General features: G+C 45.3%; 1 protein-coding gene across 2 annotated transcripts in view; it reads left to right on the plus strand.

The window, feature by feature from the left end:
- cbfa2t2 (CBFA2/RUNX1 partner transcriptional co-repressor 2) overlaps positions 1–13,635 on the plus strand; it is a 38,354-nt gene that overhangs the window by 15,044 nt on the left and 9,675 nt on the right. For both annotated transcript variants that reach the window (XM_080025348.1, XM_080025349.1), the window contains exons 2-4: positions 10,849–11,004; positions 11,341–11,582; positions 11,730–11,819. In XM_080025348.1, the coding sequence (XP_079881474.1) occupies positions 10,849–11,004; positions 11,341–11,582; positions 11,730–11,819 (488 nt within the window). The remainder of the gene's footprint in view (positions 1–10,848; positions 11,005–11,340; positions 11,583–11,729; positions 11,820–13,635) is intronic.

The raw sequence follows: 13,635 nt of genomic DNA on the forward strand, positions 1-13,635 counted from the left end.
TAGTGGATGGATTTTATGTGGTAATATCAGTAGCAGACTGATTTTTTTTTATTATTTCTGGATGCTGTGACAATCAGACATCTGATGTGTTCGTATTTTTTCCAGGAAAATGTCCTTACATCTTTAGTGCGCTCTGAGCTAGCTACATTCCCAGCTCTGGCAGTCGAAACATGCGACCTTCTGTTGCTTTATTTTTGAACTCGCTCCTGATCCCTTCCATCTGCTATAAGAAAAGGCCAACTTTACCTGGAAGACACTATATTATTATGTGTAACCATCACAAACTGCTACCCCTCAATCCTGCAATGTGATTGGCTCTGCGTATTAAGGGGTCACATCTCTTCCTCAGCTGTCATTCACTCTGACAGTAATCCTCTTTGTATTCACAGGGCAAAGCACTACTGCTTCCGAATATAGGTATAGAAGACATGTGCATGCTGTTGTAAGGTTTCCCAGAACATATGGGAAGAGAAAATAGAACTGCTGTGTCTGGCTTCCATGCTGTGCAATACATAGTGTGTTACAAAGTGTTATTCAAAACTGACTGATCAGTTTGAATGTGCATCCAAAGAGATATTGTTTATAAGTGACTCCAGTTATACAATGTAGGAACACCCTTTTTTTTCCCGATGTGGGTTCCTTACTTACTTACTTCCTTACCGTCTATGGTGCCTTGCAGGAGAACATTTCTCCCATGTTATTGTGCCTGGAGGGAGGAGGTGTGTTGGGTAAGGGGGGGATTGGACAGACAGAGAAAAGGCAGAGAGACCTGGCTAGTGTCAAGCCAGGCCAGTCCAGTCCATCAGGGAGATAGGAGCGACTAACTGTCTGCTGCCACAGACCCCTGTCTGCTCGGCTGCACACTGTCACTCTCCTGACAGCAGGCACTGTTCTGTTTGTGTGTATGTGTGTGTGTGTGTGTGTGTGTGTGTGTGTGTGTGTGTGTGTGTGTGTGTGTGTGTGTGTGTGTGTGTGTGTGTGTGCGTGTGTGCGTGCGTGTGTTTGAGCTAAGATTGAGGAGATGTGACATTTCAGTTGCTTGTATTCAGAAAAATTACGTATTTTCCCCTCCATTCAACCCTGACTCTTTCTGTCATGCATTTATCTGACTACTTTAGTTTCTGATCCTTTGCTAGATGAGTGTATGGTTGAGTATTGGACCTGTGTCTGTGTGTTTGAGTATTGGACCCGTGTGTGTGTGTGTGTGTGTATTTGTGCATGTGCGTACCAGGTGTCCCGCAGACACTGTGTCTGGTGCAGTACAAGGTTGCTTGTCGTACAGCTTTCTGTCTATATATTTTTTTTTTCATTTTTTGTCCCTCTGACTTTCCCCAGCTGCGACTTTCTCTACTGAAAGTGTCGTGATACATTGAGTAACAGACCACCATGACCCTTGCTCGCCATGCTATTATCTGAAGAATTCATCCACAGAATGCCCCCCCCCGCCCCTTACCCTCTTTTTTTCAACACACACACACACACTTACACACACTCACACATACACAGAATAGAGCAGCTGCTTCAAGAGTTTGATGCAGGAAGTGCTCTATTAGTTCCAGTGGTGAGGACTGTGATATCTGGCCCCAGGGGTTCAATGAAAGGTTGTGTGTTTGAATGTGTGTGTGTGCTTCTGTGTGTGTGTTTGGACATGAAAGAGTTAGGGTCACTTACTCAACAGAAACCCAGTGCTCGGTCACTACAAGTAGCGCTGTGAGAGATTGTTTCATCACGGGGAGTGTTTCCTGACTGGGTAAATGACTGTGTGTTAATGTGTGTGTGTGTGTGTGTGTGTGTGTGTGTGTGTGTGTGTGTGTGTGTGTGTGTGTGTGTGTGTGTGTGTGGGCAGACACAGATTTGTGTCAATGAGCATCCAACCACCTGCGCTCCCCCATCTCCCATCCCCATTGCTACAACCTCACTGACATTGTACGGGAGCCCCCTCTCCTTGTTTTTCTAAGTGCATGAGTCAGATGCCTCTTGCCGGGGTCTAGTGACCCTATTGAGGGCCCTATATAAGAGACTCGCTCAGTGACCCATAGACAAGACCCTTTCATTCACCAGACCGGTGTGGTCTGAGAGGGAAGAGTATTAGCACATGCTTAAAAGGCTGTAAAATGACCTCAATTGAATACCTCGACCGAATCACTTCAAGTTCTGAAATGAGACGTGTTGTAAAGGAATAACAAGAGAGATAATGATCATATTAATAATAATGAGACTTGTCAATCAAAACAATCAGCTAAGAGGCTATTACTATTACTGTTAGTAGAGGAATAGTGTGTTGTTTCACAGTGTATTATATTCTTTGACATTATGCAGTTACTTGAATGTTGACATCGCAGACATTATTCCTTTTTAAGCTGGAACATTGGAATCTTGTAAAAAAAGGATGCAGTTAAAATGGTGTAACCTTCTTGGAAAAGGCAGTGTACATTTTCCAACGCAAAACCCCCAAAGAACGAGAGTCGATACTCAAGATGACTTGAAAGATGCTGATTTTTTTTTTTTGCTTGTATTGTGGGGTTTGTGGGTGGACAAGAAAGCGGTGGTGCGGAGGCCTGTCTCCATAAGTCGTCTGTCCTAGTCATTATTTTTCTCCATTTCTCTGTCTTCCCTTTCAACCTTCTGAGAAAGTGTGGACAAGAAATGGGTGTATTTCCACTGACAAAAGACATATTGTTTTTTTATTATCAAGCAGAGACACACACACCCACTCTTGGTATACTAGGAGGACAAACTTTTTATGTTGCAACAACAGCGTGATCTTGCCTTCGAGAACAGATGTTGTTGCATGTTGTCAAGGCATATACCTATAAAAATTAAAAATTAAAATTACACCAAGTTCTTAAACATATGTGCGCTGGAACCCCATACAACCATACACAATGATAAGACTCAATCCAAAGCCCACACACTCATCCTCCACAGCTATCTCTGTCTTATTCTCTTCATTGTTTTGTTTTTGTCCCGAGCACAGCTGGCCTCTTTGTTTTACTTATCTGTGTGTCTCAGCGGCTGTTGAGCCCTTGTCTTTTATGCAGCTGGGCTTAGCTTGATCATAGCTCTTTTCTATGGACTCTATGGACTATATACTTACTGCTCAGCTTTGACTTAATGCATCCCAAGAATGGCTAAAGATTGATGGCTAAAGATTAGTCATTTGAGATATCCTTTTTTTAATTTTCTTTTTAAATTGATGATGTCTTTGTTGCGATAGAATACAGTAACTTGTTATTAGATTTTCATGAGCTATTTTTATGTGCTGGGTGATGTGACTCACTTTCAGGGGTCCTTGCGACATATTTTAACTGACAATATGATTTTCAGAGAAAAAAAAGCATTGGCAATATTAAATAGTGTACGGCTAAGAATCAAACAATCAAAAATGTATTTATTTTTCTTCAGTTTTTTAAGAGAGATTCAAAACTGAAAAGGGAAGATCTCCAAAACAGCTTGTGTAACATGTTATGTCTATCAATCCATCTGGCATGTTTGCTGTCAGGAGACTCTGACCTTCTACCTGCCTCTTCATTGTAAATCACTGGGGGATAAATGTTGGTGAAATGCCTAAACATTTAAGGTCTTTATGTGAAATTCAAAGGCAACATTTACTTAGAAAGTCCGTGTGAATAATATCTTCTGCATGGCCTGAGTTGATAGCAACATCTGGTTGGAGCGGAGCCCGGGCCATTTGGCTGTGAAGGCCTGCAGACACCTGGTCTGAAACGGGCTGGTCTTAATGTTTGCTTTGTTTTTCTCATGCTTCGAGATCGTGTTTTTGTTTTATGGACTACCGTAACTTACGTGTTCGGAGATTGTGTCTGCGTATGCGTGTGTGTATCGTTGTGTGTGTGTGTGTGTGTGTGAGTGTGTGAGGAAAAACAGTACTTTGCTAAGTCGATTGTCTGGGTTTGTGTAATGTATAGGAGCCACCCGGTCTTAATCCTCCAGACACACATGATGATATATGTCTTGGCTGTGCTGTCAGGGGAGCCATATAAGTCTGTTCTGACACGGTGTACATTTTTTTTCCCACCCCGAGAATAAATGTGCAAGCGGAGGGTGAGAGAAAAAAAAAAAGGACGACACAACTTCATTTTAATGCTGCCATAGGTCCATAAACGCTGTATTGTTTTTCACTTTGCAGTCTTGGGTTTAAAGAAGCGTCAAGCTCATGGTGATTGATGGGAAGGCTAACCAATTAGTTATGGAGAGGTGAGAAGGGTTGTAACCAGATAGGCAGATAATCTACTGGCCTCGGAGAAGGGGAGCCCGTTTGAGTGAGTAGTAGCCCTGTGTGTGTGTGTGTGTGTGTGTGTGTGTGTATGTGTGTGTGTGTGTGTGTGTGTTTGTGTGTGTGTGTGCCACAGCTTTCAGTGCTTTGAGGACATGATTGACAGATCTGAAATGCCCTTGTTATGTCACGGTTGTTAAGTGTGTGGGTGTGTGTACGTTTGCCTCAGGCAGGCCATTTCACAGGTGTGTGTGTGTGTGTGTGTGTGTGTGTGTGTGTGTGTTACTTCAGGGATAACTGTCCTCCCTCCAGTCAGCCGATGACAAACCCAACACCTGGTAAATAGGGACAACACACACACACACATACACAAACACAAACACACACACTCAATGACACACATCCACTTCCAGCTCTAATCCTCGTGGCCCAGCTGTTTGTGACACAGGCGTGTGTGTGTGTGTGTGTGTGTGTGTGTCTGTGTTTAAAGTTTGTGCCACTCTGAATCACACGCATTCATTTGACCTAGTGACAACAATGGGGTCGCTTCTTTTGTGCGTAATAATATGCTTTTAACAGTAATCGAGTTGTGAACCGCGAGGAACTTTAAAATAGGTACTGGTGTCAAAAGCTCTTCAACCTTCGCTGACACACAGTGATGGGGTTTAAAGCAGATTTGAAACATGCTCAGAGGAATTATCTGTACTGACTGTAGCGTTTTGGAGCGTTCTTTTTTTCTAAGTCCCTAACTGCAAATCCCCTTGGTCTGACCTCATGTACACGTGGACACAGTCCGTTTTTTTTTTAATGCCCAAAACTCTTGCCAAACCTCCACTCCCTCCTCTGCTCCCAGCGTCACATCAATGTGCCTATTTTACTGCTCATTCTTAGTTTTTTATGGAGGACGTCTGTCTGCCTTTGCCGTCCCCTCTTTCCCTCTGCCACTAAGTACATTTCCATCCACGGTCCTTCTATTTTTTTTTTCACTAGCATGTGGCATTCTGGATTACAGCGGTGTTATTCTAATCATCCCACCGAGTGACGGGGTTATGCAAGGGCTTCTCTCACGAGGTCACCTCAGGAATACAGACCCTGATTCTTTTCAGGTGTCCCCCCCCCACCATCCCCATGAGGGTCACATACATGTTCTCTTGTCTTTTTGTCCTTCAGCCACATTTCAAATGTTTTTTTTTACGAGGCCTCCCGATCCTTTCAATCCCCGTCTATGTATAGGCTACATCTTTGTCTCGCTTTCGTCCTTACTTTCAACCTTGCTACCACTACCTCCCAATCTCACCCCCCTCCCTAGCAGAGCGAGGAGGAGCAGAATGTTGACATTGGATTTTGTCCAAATATGTAGTCTACTCTACGGGGCTGGAAGGTGGTAATGAGAGCCAAGAAAAACAGCCTGGCTCCACGTCTGACAACTAGACTCGTCTTTCAGATGCAACCAAATGAAAACAGTATATTCTATCCTTGTTATTCCCTCCCTCCCTCCCTTCCTCCATCTTTACCTCCCTGCCTGCATCCCTCCTTGTCCCCCCCTCCCCTCTGGCACCTCTAATTTGCCAAATAATTTATTATTCCCGTCCCTGCTTGTTTAACTCTCATGCACTGTTGGTTTAAGGTGTTAGAAAAGTTAAAGACATAAAAAAATACCCTTTTTGGTCAAATGGAAAATTTCATTTGGAAACAATGCAAGCATGGATGTATTTTTAAAATACACCTTAAAATAGACCTGTGACATGCTGCCTGGCGTTATGTTACAATCCAGTAGGTTGAAACTGCAACAGTGTCTGGGGACTGCTTATGGTGGAAGAGAGGCAACAGTATCGTGGCAACAGTTGAAGAGGTTTCAGTCCCAAGAGGGCAATAATATAAATGAAGTTGATTGAAATAAGCAAAGGGGGGGCGGGGGGGGGGGGGGGGTGGTGTCTCCTGATTTTGGGACATTTGACACCACACACACACACACACACACTTCAGTCCTTGAACCTGTTGTTTAGCGACGAGGTTATACCAACAACCTGACACTGAGAGAGACCATGCAATGTCAAATTATCTACTTTATAAGTGGATGTGGTTGTGTGTGAGTGTTGGCGCACGCAACCCTTGTCTTTTGCATTGCGTGTGTGTCTGTGTGTGTGTGTGTGTGTGTCTGTGTGTGTGTGTGTGTGTGTGTGGGTGGAGGTCAGGAGGGAGAGCGCAGGATAGAGGAACAGATGTGTGCTGTATTGTGGTGGTGTGCGTGGACGGACGGGGACCAGGTGCAGCCTTTGTCTCCCCGGCATTTAAGTCCACTCGCTTGCATTCAGCCGCCTCGTGCCTCCCCCTTCCCTCCCCCCTCCCTCCTTCCTCTTCTTCTTGGAGTGAAGGGCAGAAATGTGTGTGTGTGTGTGTGTGTGTGTGTGCAGCCTTGGCTCAGTTAGAAGAGGCTCCAGCAGTCTCCTCTCTCCTCCCCCCTCACAGGTGACTGTTGGCGGTCCCAGCTGGCCAGCTCTTGGCCGATTAGATCCATATGGTACAGGAGGAGGAGGAGAGAGAGAGAGAGAGAGAGAGAGAGAGAGCAGTGCCCATCAGTTGCATGGGTGACTGTTGTTAGCTCTTCTGTTTTTTGCCCCCGAGCTTCAACACATCTCTTCAATTTTCTGGTCCTTTTCACTTCCCTTTATCCCCCCCTCTTCCACTCCCTGTTTGTCTGACCATCTTTTCTGTTTACTCTTCTTTTAATATTATTCAGTCCCGATAAGTGGTCGGCCCTGTTTTTGGTTGAGGTTTTAGTCCACTGTTAGTCGTTTCAAAATGAGGGATGTTTATGTGACATGTATTCATGACAGCTTTGGGGCAGTTTTATGGCATTGTTTCCCCAAGCCAAATACGTCAGTTAGCTTGTTTTTTCTGTTGTTCCAGTGTTTGCACTAAACTAGGCCAACTATATTCTATCCTTATCTAACTCTTGGTAAGAAAAACACATATTTCGCAAAAGTTCACAGTATGTCAACAACACGCTGTTGTATAGTTTGATTAAGTTATCTGCAGTTCATGGTGTGTGTGTGTGTGTGTGTGTGTGAGTGTGTGTGTATATCCATGTTCTGAGCCCACATAGTTGTAGCATTGCACACTCTCGATTGTCTTTCAGCTCCCTGATAAATTAGTCAGGCCTGTGTTCCATCTTCTCTCACCTCATCTACAGTGACATGACAGAGATAGCAGCACGGCACCAGTACACACACACACACACACACACACACACACACACACACACACACACACACACTTGACTCATGACTGCCAGGGAGTTTAAACTTCAGAGTTAAAACCTAACAGAGAACACATTTGTTTATAAATCATGTCAAGTGTAATATATTTGTACTGATACGAGTCGGGTTATCCATCTTCACTTTGCACTATGATGTGAATTAATGTTCTGCACGCTTTATTTGTCCTGTCGTTTCCAATCTCACTATTTAATGGATTGCTTTCAGTCATGGTTGTAGCTCTGTGGGTATATCCCTGTTCTCTCTCTCTCTCTCTCTCTCTCTCTCTCTCTCTTTCTCTCTCTCTCTCTCTCGTTCTCTTCCTAAACCCTATTCTAAATCACCAGGCAGTTCAGCAAATAAAGCCGATTGAATGTTTTAATGCAGATGAGCGTCACCTGAAGCTGTACAAACGAGGAACACCTGCCTAGCAACAACAGTAATCACCCCCACAGCTCAGATGCATATTAACCTCCCATCCCTGGCAAGGCGGCTGCTGTCCAAAAGCATATCAGAGTCAGCTCAGGTCACTCGATCATAAAACGTTATATGAATTTGTCAACTATGAAGAGTCGAGGAAAAATGGTGCAAAATGGTATGAGCAGAATTTACAAATGCTTTTTGTTATTTAGTTTTTCTCTGTATGCATTGGTCTGCCCAAATCCAAATTCACACCAAAGTCTACAGTACTGTATGCAACGTGGCACAGACGGTGGACATCCTGTTGATGTGAGATGAGGAGCTTTGTGTACCTTTGCCTTTGTTCCATTAGTGCATTGATGACAGGTGGCGTTTGGACCAGACAAACAGCCCACATCCTCCTCTAAGCCAATATTCACCTGGGTTAACATTAGACCACTTTGCACACACACCAACACACACACACACACACACACACACACACACACACACACACACACACACACATATACTCAGTGTGTGTTTTTGTGACCGCTGTGACAGCTGCCTCCCCTGACAGTCCTGTGACTATATGGTTGGACTCAGGTGCTCGCAAGCCAGATGAAGTCATCCAGCTATGTGCGCTGTCTAATTGACAAGCAGAGGCAATTCTCTACGGGCTGTCAGTGCTACATGCACACACAGACACAGACACACACACACCTGATGTCTCCTCTTTTGGCCATTACCTCTAGCACGGCTAACCACAGACTAGGCCACATCTCAAGACTCCATGGTACCCAGCTGCAACCTCTTTCTCTCACTTCTATGCAGACATTGGATGCACAATAAGACATATGTACACTATATTTTGTATTTGTTATGCATGTTCAATGGCCTTGTGTAGACCTGTCACTCAAACACAATAGGCCTTACAAGAAGCTTTACAAGGGTGACAGTTAATTTGGACACAAAACTACTGTTCGTTGCCAGTGGAGAGCAGCCGACGAGGTGTCAACTTGTCAGCGAAGTGCTTGCGAATTTGATTTCAATGCGACACACTACTGTTTAGCACCCAAATCTAGCCCTCGTGCCTTGTGTATCTATAAAGTTGTTTACATGGCAATAGTGTTGACACTCGGGCCATATGCCCCGCCGATTGTGTTATTGAGATGTCAGTCTGATATCCTGGCCATAAGGATGGGGGGCTGTGCTAAGCTTTGGAACCGGTGTGTCTGTGCGTGCTGCTTGCTGCATCCCCGCGGTGCACTGGCAGACCGCATGTGTGTCGGGCACGACCGTCCAAATGTCTGCGTAGATCCCTCCTTCCTGCCCCCTGTGTAAGTGAACAGGTGGAGAGATGGCAGGCAGGCCACAGGGCTGAGGATGGAATGAGAGATGAAGAGAGAGAGAGAGAGAGAGAGAGAGAGAGAGAGAGAGAGGGTAGATTGGACCGCCAAACAGAAGGAATAACAGTCAAAGCTGTATAATGAGTTGCAGGCAGGACAGATGAGTTGCACAGGGCAGATAGATGGACTTGAGTGTGCACGGCATGCTTTTAAATTCACTTATACTTCTGTATCGCACTTTTTCTTCTGAATTCTTAAAGTCAGCCATTCTGGAGAATTATTTTGGTCAAAATCACTTGTTGTCAAAATCAGTGAATATTGCCACACAAACCGCTACCTGCATGTACTGTGTGTGTGCTGGAAAATAATCCGGTGTTGATACACAGCCTAGGCCCTGGTATGTAAACAAAGTGGGCCACCTTGCCAAAAAGAGATTTTGACAACACGTGTTCTCCAGAATTGCTGACTCCTCCTTTTTAATGCCTTGATTTCTCTTGTGTTATAACATATTTTTTTGCGCGCATACAATTTTTTTTAAACGCTTTTTATTCATTCAATAAGGCGTGAATTCTCCTGAGTTACCCGCTTGCTTGACGGCTTTAAAAAAATGTCCCAAACTTAAGCCTTTTATAAATTGGAACCCTGTTGCTCAAGGCCACGCAGAGTTCATAGCTGTGAAAAAGATCATAAAGGGTGCCATTGAAGGCAAAGCCCTAAAAAACCACCAATCCACATTTTAAAAAGCTGCTCGCCGCTGACCCATGACCCCGCCCAAAGACCATGCTTGTCTATTAATCGTCGGTTCTTGAAGCTAGTTAGAAAAGTCTGATCCACTCTAAATGGAGACGGGGGGGCAGCGGCCTTCACGGCTCTCCTGGACACAAAGGGCTGTCTTCTGATCCCACCGACCACACCTCCCCATTTCACTTTCTCCACACACACACACACACACACACACACACACACACACACAGCCCTTATCTGGTGGTCTCATTCAGCAGGCCAAAGCATATTGAGAAGTTGCGTTTAACATTCAAAAGCACTGCCGATCTTGTTAGCAAAGCGTGAAATAACCTCGGCCCCTTTCTCTCTCTCCGTCTCACCCCCCCACCTCCATCCCTCCCTCCCTCCATTTGCTGGGGAGCCTCAATGAGGGGGCATTCTTCTCCCACACAATAGTCTTCTTCATTTCTTCTGTTATTGATCTGAATAGTTTGGGAGTGAGGGGCTAAACTTTAGACATCTGGCTCTTTGATGGGGGGGGGGGGGGGTGGCAGGCAGGGTGGGGTGGTTGATGCCCTGGCAGTAAGTGTCGTATGATGTGAAGTGGGTTAGGGGGGGCGCTTGGGCATTTATTTTGTCTTTTGTGTGTGTATAGACCTGAAGCTTTTGCATTGATTTAAACCAATGAGCTGATGGGGGGGGGGAGTGACAATGATCTTCTTATTTGCTTGTTTATTTGTCATGTGGGGATGCTTTATTGAGTTGAATATATTTAATTAACCCTTACTTTGTACATCAGTGTGTGCGTGTGTGTATGCTGTTAATTTAATTTCAGAAGTTTCCTTTTCTAACCAGCAGTCTCCTCTCTCTCTCTCTCTTTCTGCAGACAGTAGAGAGAAGAAGAGCCCTGCCATGCCCGGTTCTCCTGTGGATGCTAAGACTCATTCCAGATCAGCCCCCCACAGCAGCAGCTCCAGCATGCCTCCCCTGCCCTCCGTCAACCCTAGCGGCCCCCGACCGGCCTCCTTCTCCACCACAGCATGTAAGGGCCATTGTTGAAATCTAACTTGTGTTTTTTTCTCATTTTTAACAATTTTTTTTTAACGAATGTTTTATTTAGAAGAAACACAAACAAACATTTATTGTGCATATAAAAGGAAGGGGAAAAACAACAAGAGATTATTCAAGGGGGAAAAAACGAATGAGAAAGAGAAAATGAGTATGAGAACCAGATCAGTAATAAAACATTAATAAAAAAAGAAAAGGCAAATAAATACATAGGAAAAGGAGAAAACTTGGGACATGAGAGTATTTTTGTCTTTTATTCAATCCTCAACAAACTTTAGATGTAACTTTTCTTTCTCTTCCCCTCCATCAGTAACCAATGGGAACCATCACTCCCCGCCGACCCTGAACGCAGTGCCGTCTCCGCCGCAGCGCTACAGCAACGGGCCTTCGTCGTCCTCCTCCTCGTCGCTGGCCAACCAGCAGCTGCCGGCCACCTGTGGGGCGCGCCAGCTGAGCAAGCTCAAGCGCTTCCTCACCACGCTGCAGCAGTTTGGCAACGACATCTCCCCCGAGATCGGAGACAGCGTCCGCAGCCTAGTGCTGGCCCTCGTGGTGAGTGTTTTGTGATTGTTGTTGAAAGATGATTTCTTTGTAGACAACCGACATCTGGCAAAGTAACGTCTCTAGGCCTATATAAGGTGTTGTTTTTGAACATTTTCGAACTGTTGTCTTGACATCACTTTTCCCTGTCCTCCATAGAATTCAACAGTTACCATCGAGGAGTTCCATTCCCGGCTTCAGGAGGCCACCAACTTCCCCCTAAGGCCCTTTGTTATCCCTTTCCTCAAGGTAAACACATCCTACAACCTCCCCCCCGTCTTGCTATATTTGCTTTTCATTATTCCGTGGGATTACTTCCCCTTTTTTTTGTTGCTTTACTGCAGTATTTTTCTTCCACTTCTCTTCCTCACACCCTATGGTTAGCCTGGGGCCTGTCAGACTCATCCAGCCCCCGCTAAAAGCGTCATCCTCACGAATCTCCACCGAGGTGGACAACCCTGAATTATTTAAGCGCAGAATAACAAGCGATAAAGAGAAGGTCGTTGACGTCAACCCAACCCTCATTCAGAATAATCTGAATAAATTATGGACTCAGTGAATCATGATTGAAAAGTAATAGATTCTTTACTTTGTTTCGAGGACACAATGCGGCCTGTAAATGGACATCTGCATATGTTTTTTCTGGTTGAAAAAAAGACTGCCTCTCCGTAGTTCAAAGTAACTATTAAGATTTGTGTGTTGACTTGACAAGCAACAGATGAGTGTGTGTGTTAAGCAGCCTCTGGAGCCTCTTTGTAACCAGCTCTCCTCGGTAAAGCAGCCCATAAATCTTCGCTCGGCTGCACCGCTGTAACTTTGAGCCGTCAAAAAAAATCCACTCTTTTTCTACACTTACCTCTTACTCACCTTTGGAGCCCCCGCCATCTGTCTGTCTGTCTGCGAGCGCTGAGACAAGAAACCTCTGTTCCCCTCCTTTTACTAATTTATTACGAGGGGCAGCCCCCCCCCACCCACCAAATTGATTCTAACTCCTTTAGTGTAGCTTTTCTTAAGAAAGAGAGAGAGAGAGAGTTGGTGCAGGAGAAATAGACAGATGGGACATAGTCAGCGGCTGAGGAAGTGGAAAAGAGAGAGAGAGAGGGGAGGGGGAGAGAGGGAAAAGTAGGGAACTCGGAAGTGTGAAACATGCCTATAAAGCGTTCCCTTCCCTTTTTTATGGGCTCCAGTGCGCCATATGGAGCCGCTGTCCCGTTAAAAAAAAGAGCATTCAGTTCAGCTGCTAAGGCGCCGCCGATCTAGCATCCGCCCCGCTGAACCCCAGAGAGAACCCTCCTGCTCAACTGACACACAGCACATGTGTCCGCTATAGCTGGAGCCCCAGGCCAAAAAGACAGCAAAAGGAGAGTTTATAGGGAGAAATGGGTAAGAAAGCAGTAGTATCAGCATCTTTTGCGAAACAAGGTACACCAGTAGGAGGGAAGTGCCCGAGATGCTGTACGTATTAGGTGGTTGAAAAATAATCAGAAAAAGGTGCAGTGAGAGGACAAAGGGGGTTCTGTGTGTTTACAGAATCCTGCTGGATGACGGCTGAAAAGCAAGCGCTACGTGATAGCAAGGGGGGAGGTCAGAGTCCCGGAATGGGAACGGTATGGTTGTTTGGTTGGGGTTTGCTGGAGAAGAAGGGGAGCGAGGAAGTGGTGTAATTGCAAACACACCACGAGTCTGTTCCTAATTAGGGGGAAACGCAGGGAACAAAAGCAAGATGGAAAGATAGGAGACGGAGAGACAGCAGTCACAGATGAGAAATACAACCAAAAAAAAAGAGAAAAAGAATGGTAAAGAATGAGAGAGAGAAAAAGAAGGGAGGCCGTGGATCATTTGTTTTGACATTTTACGAGGCTCCGTGTCATCGCATATATATCTGCTGCGATCTGACCGTCCCACGATTGCGCTCAACTCTCGTGCTGTATGTGCGCAGCAGCGGCATGCTTTGAGAACTCATGTCGTTTCCATTTGAGCCAGGGAAGCCGCAGCCACCATGGAGGCAGCCACTGAACAACATCCACACCCAAATTGAGCCTTTTTAGAGCCAGACCTCATGGAG

The sequence above is a fragment of the Ammodytes marinus genome (assembly GCF_949987685.1).
Source record: "Ammodytes marinus genome assembly, chromosome: 4".
In the NCBI taxonomy this organism is placed as follows: domain Eukaryota; kingdom Metazoa; phylum Chordata; class Actinopteri; order Uranoscopiformes; family Ammodytidae; genus Ammodytes; species Ammodytes marinus.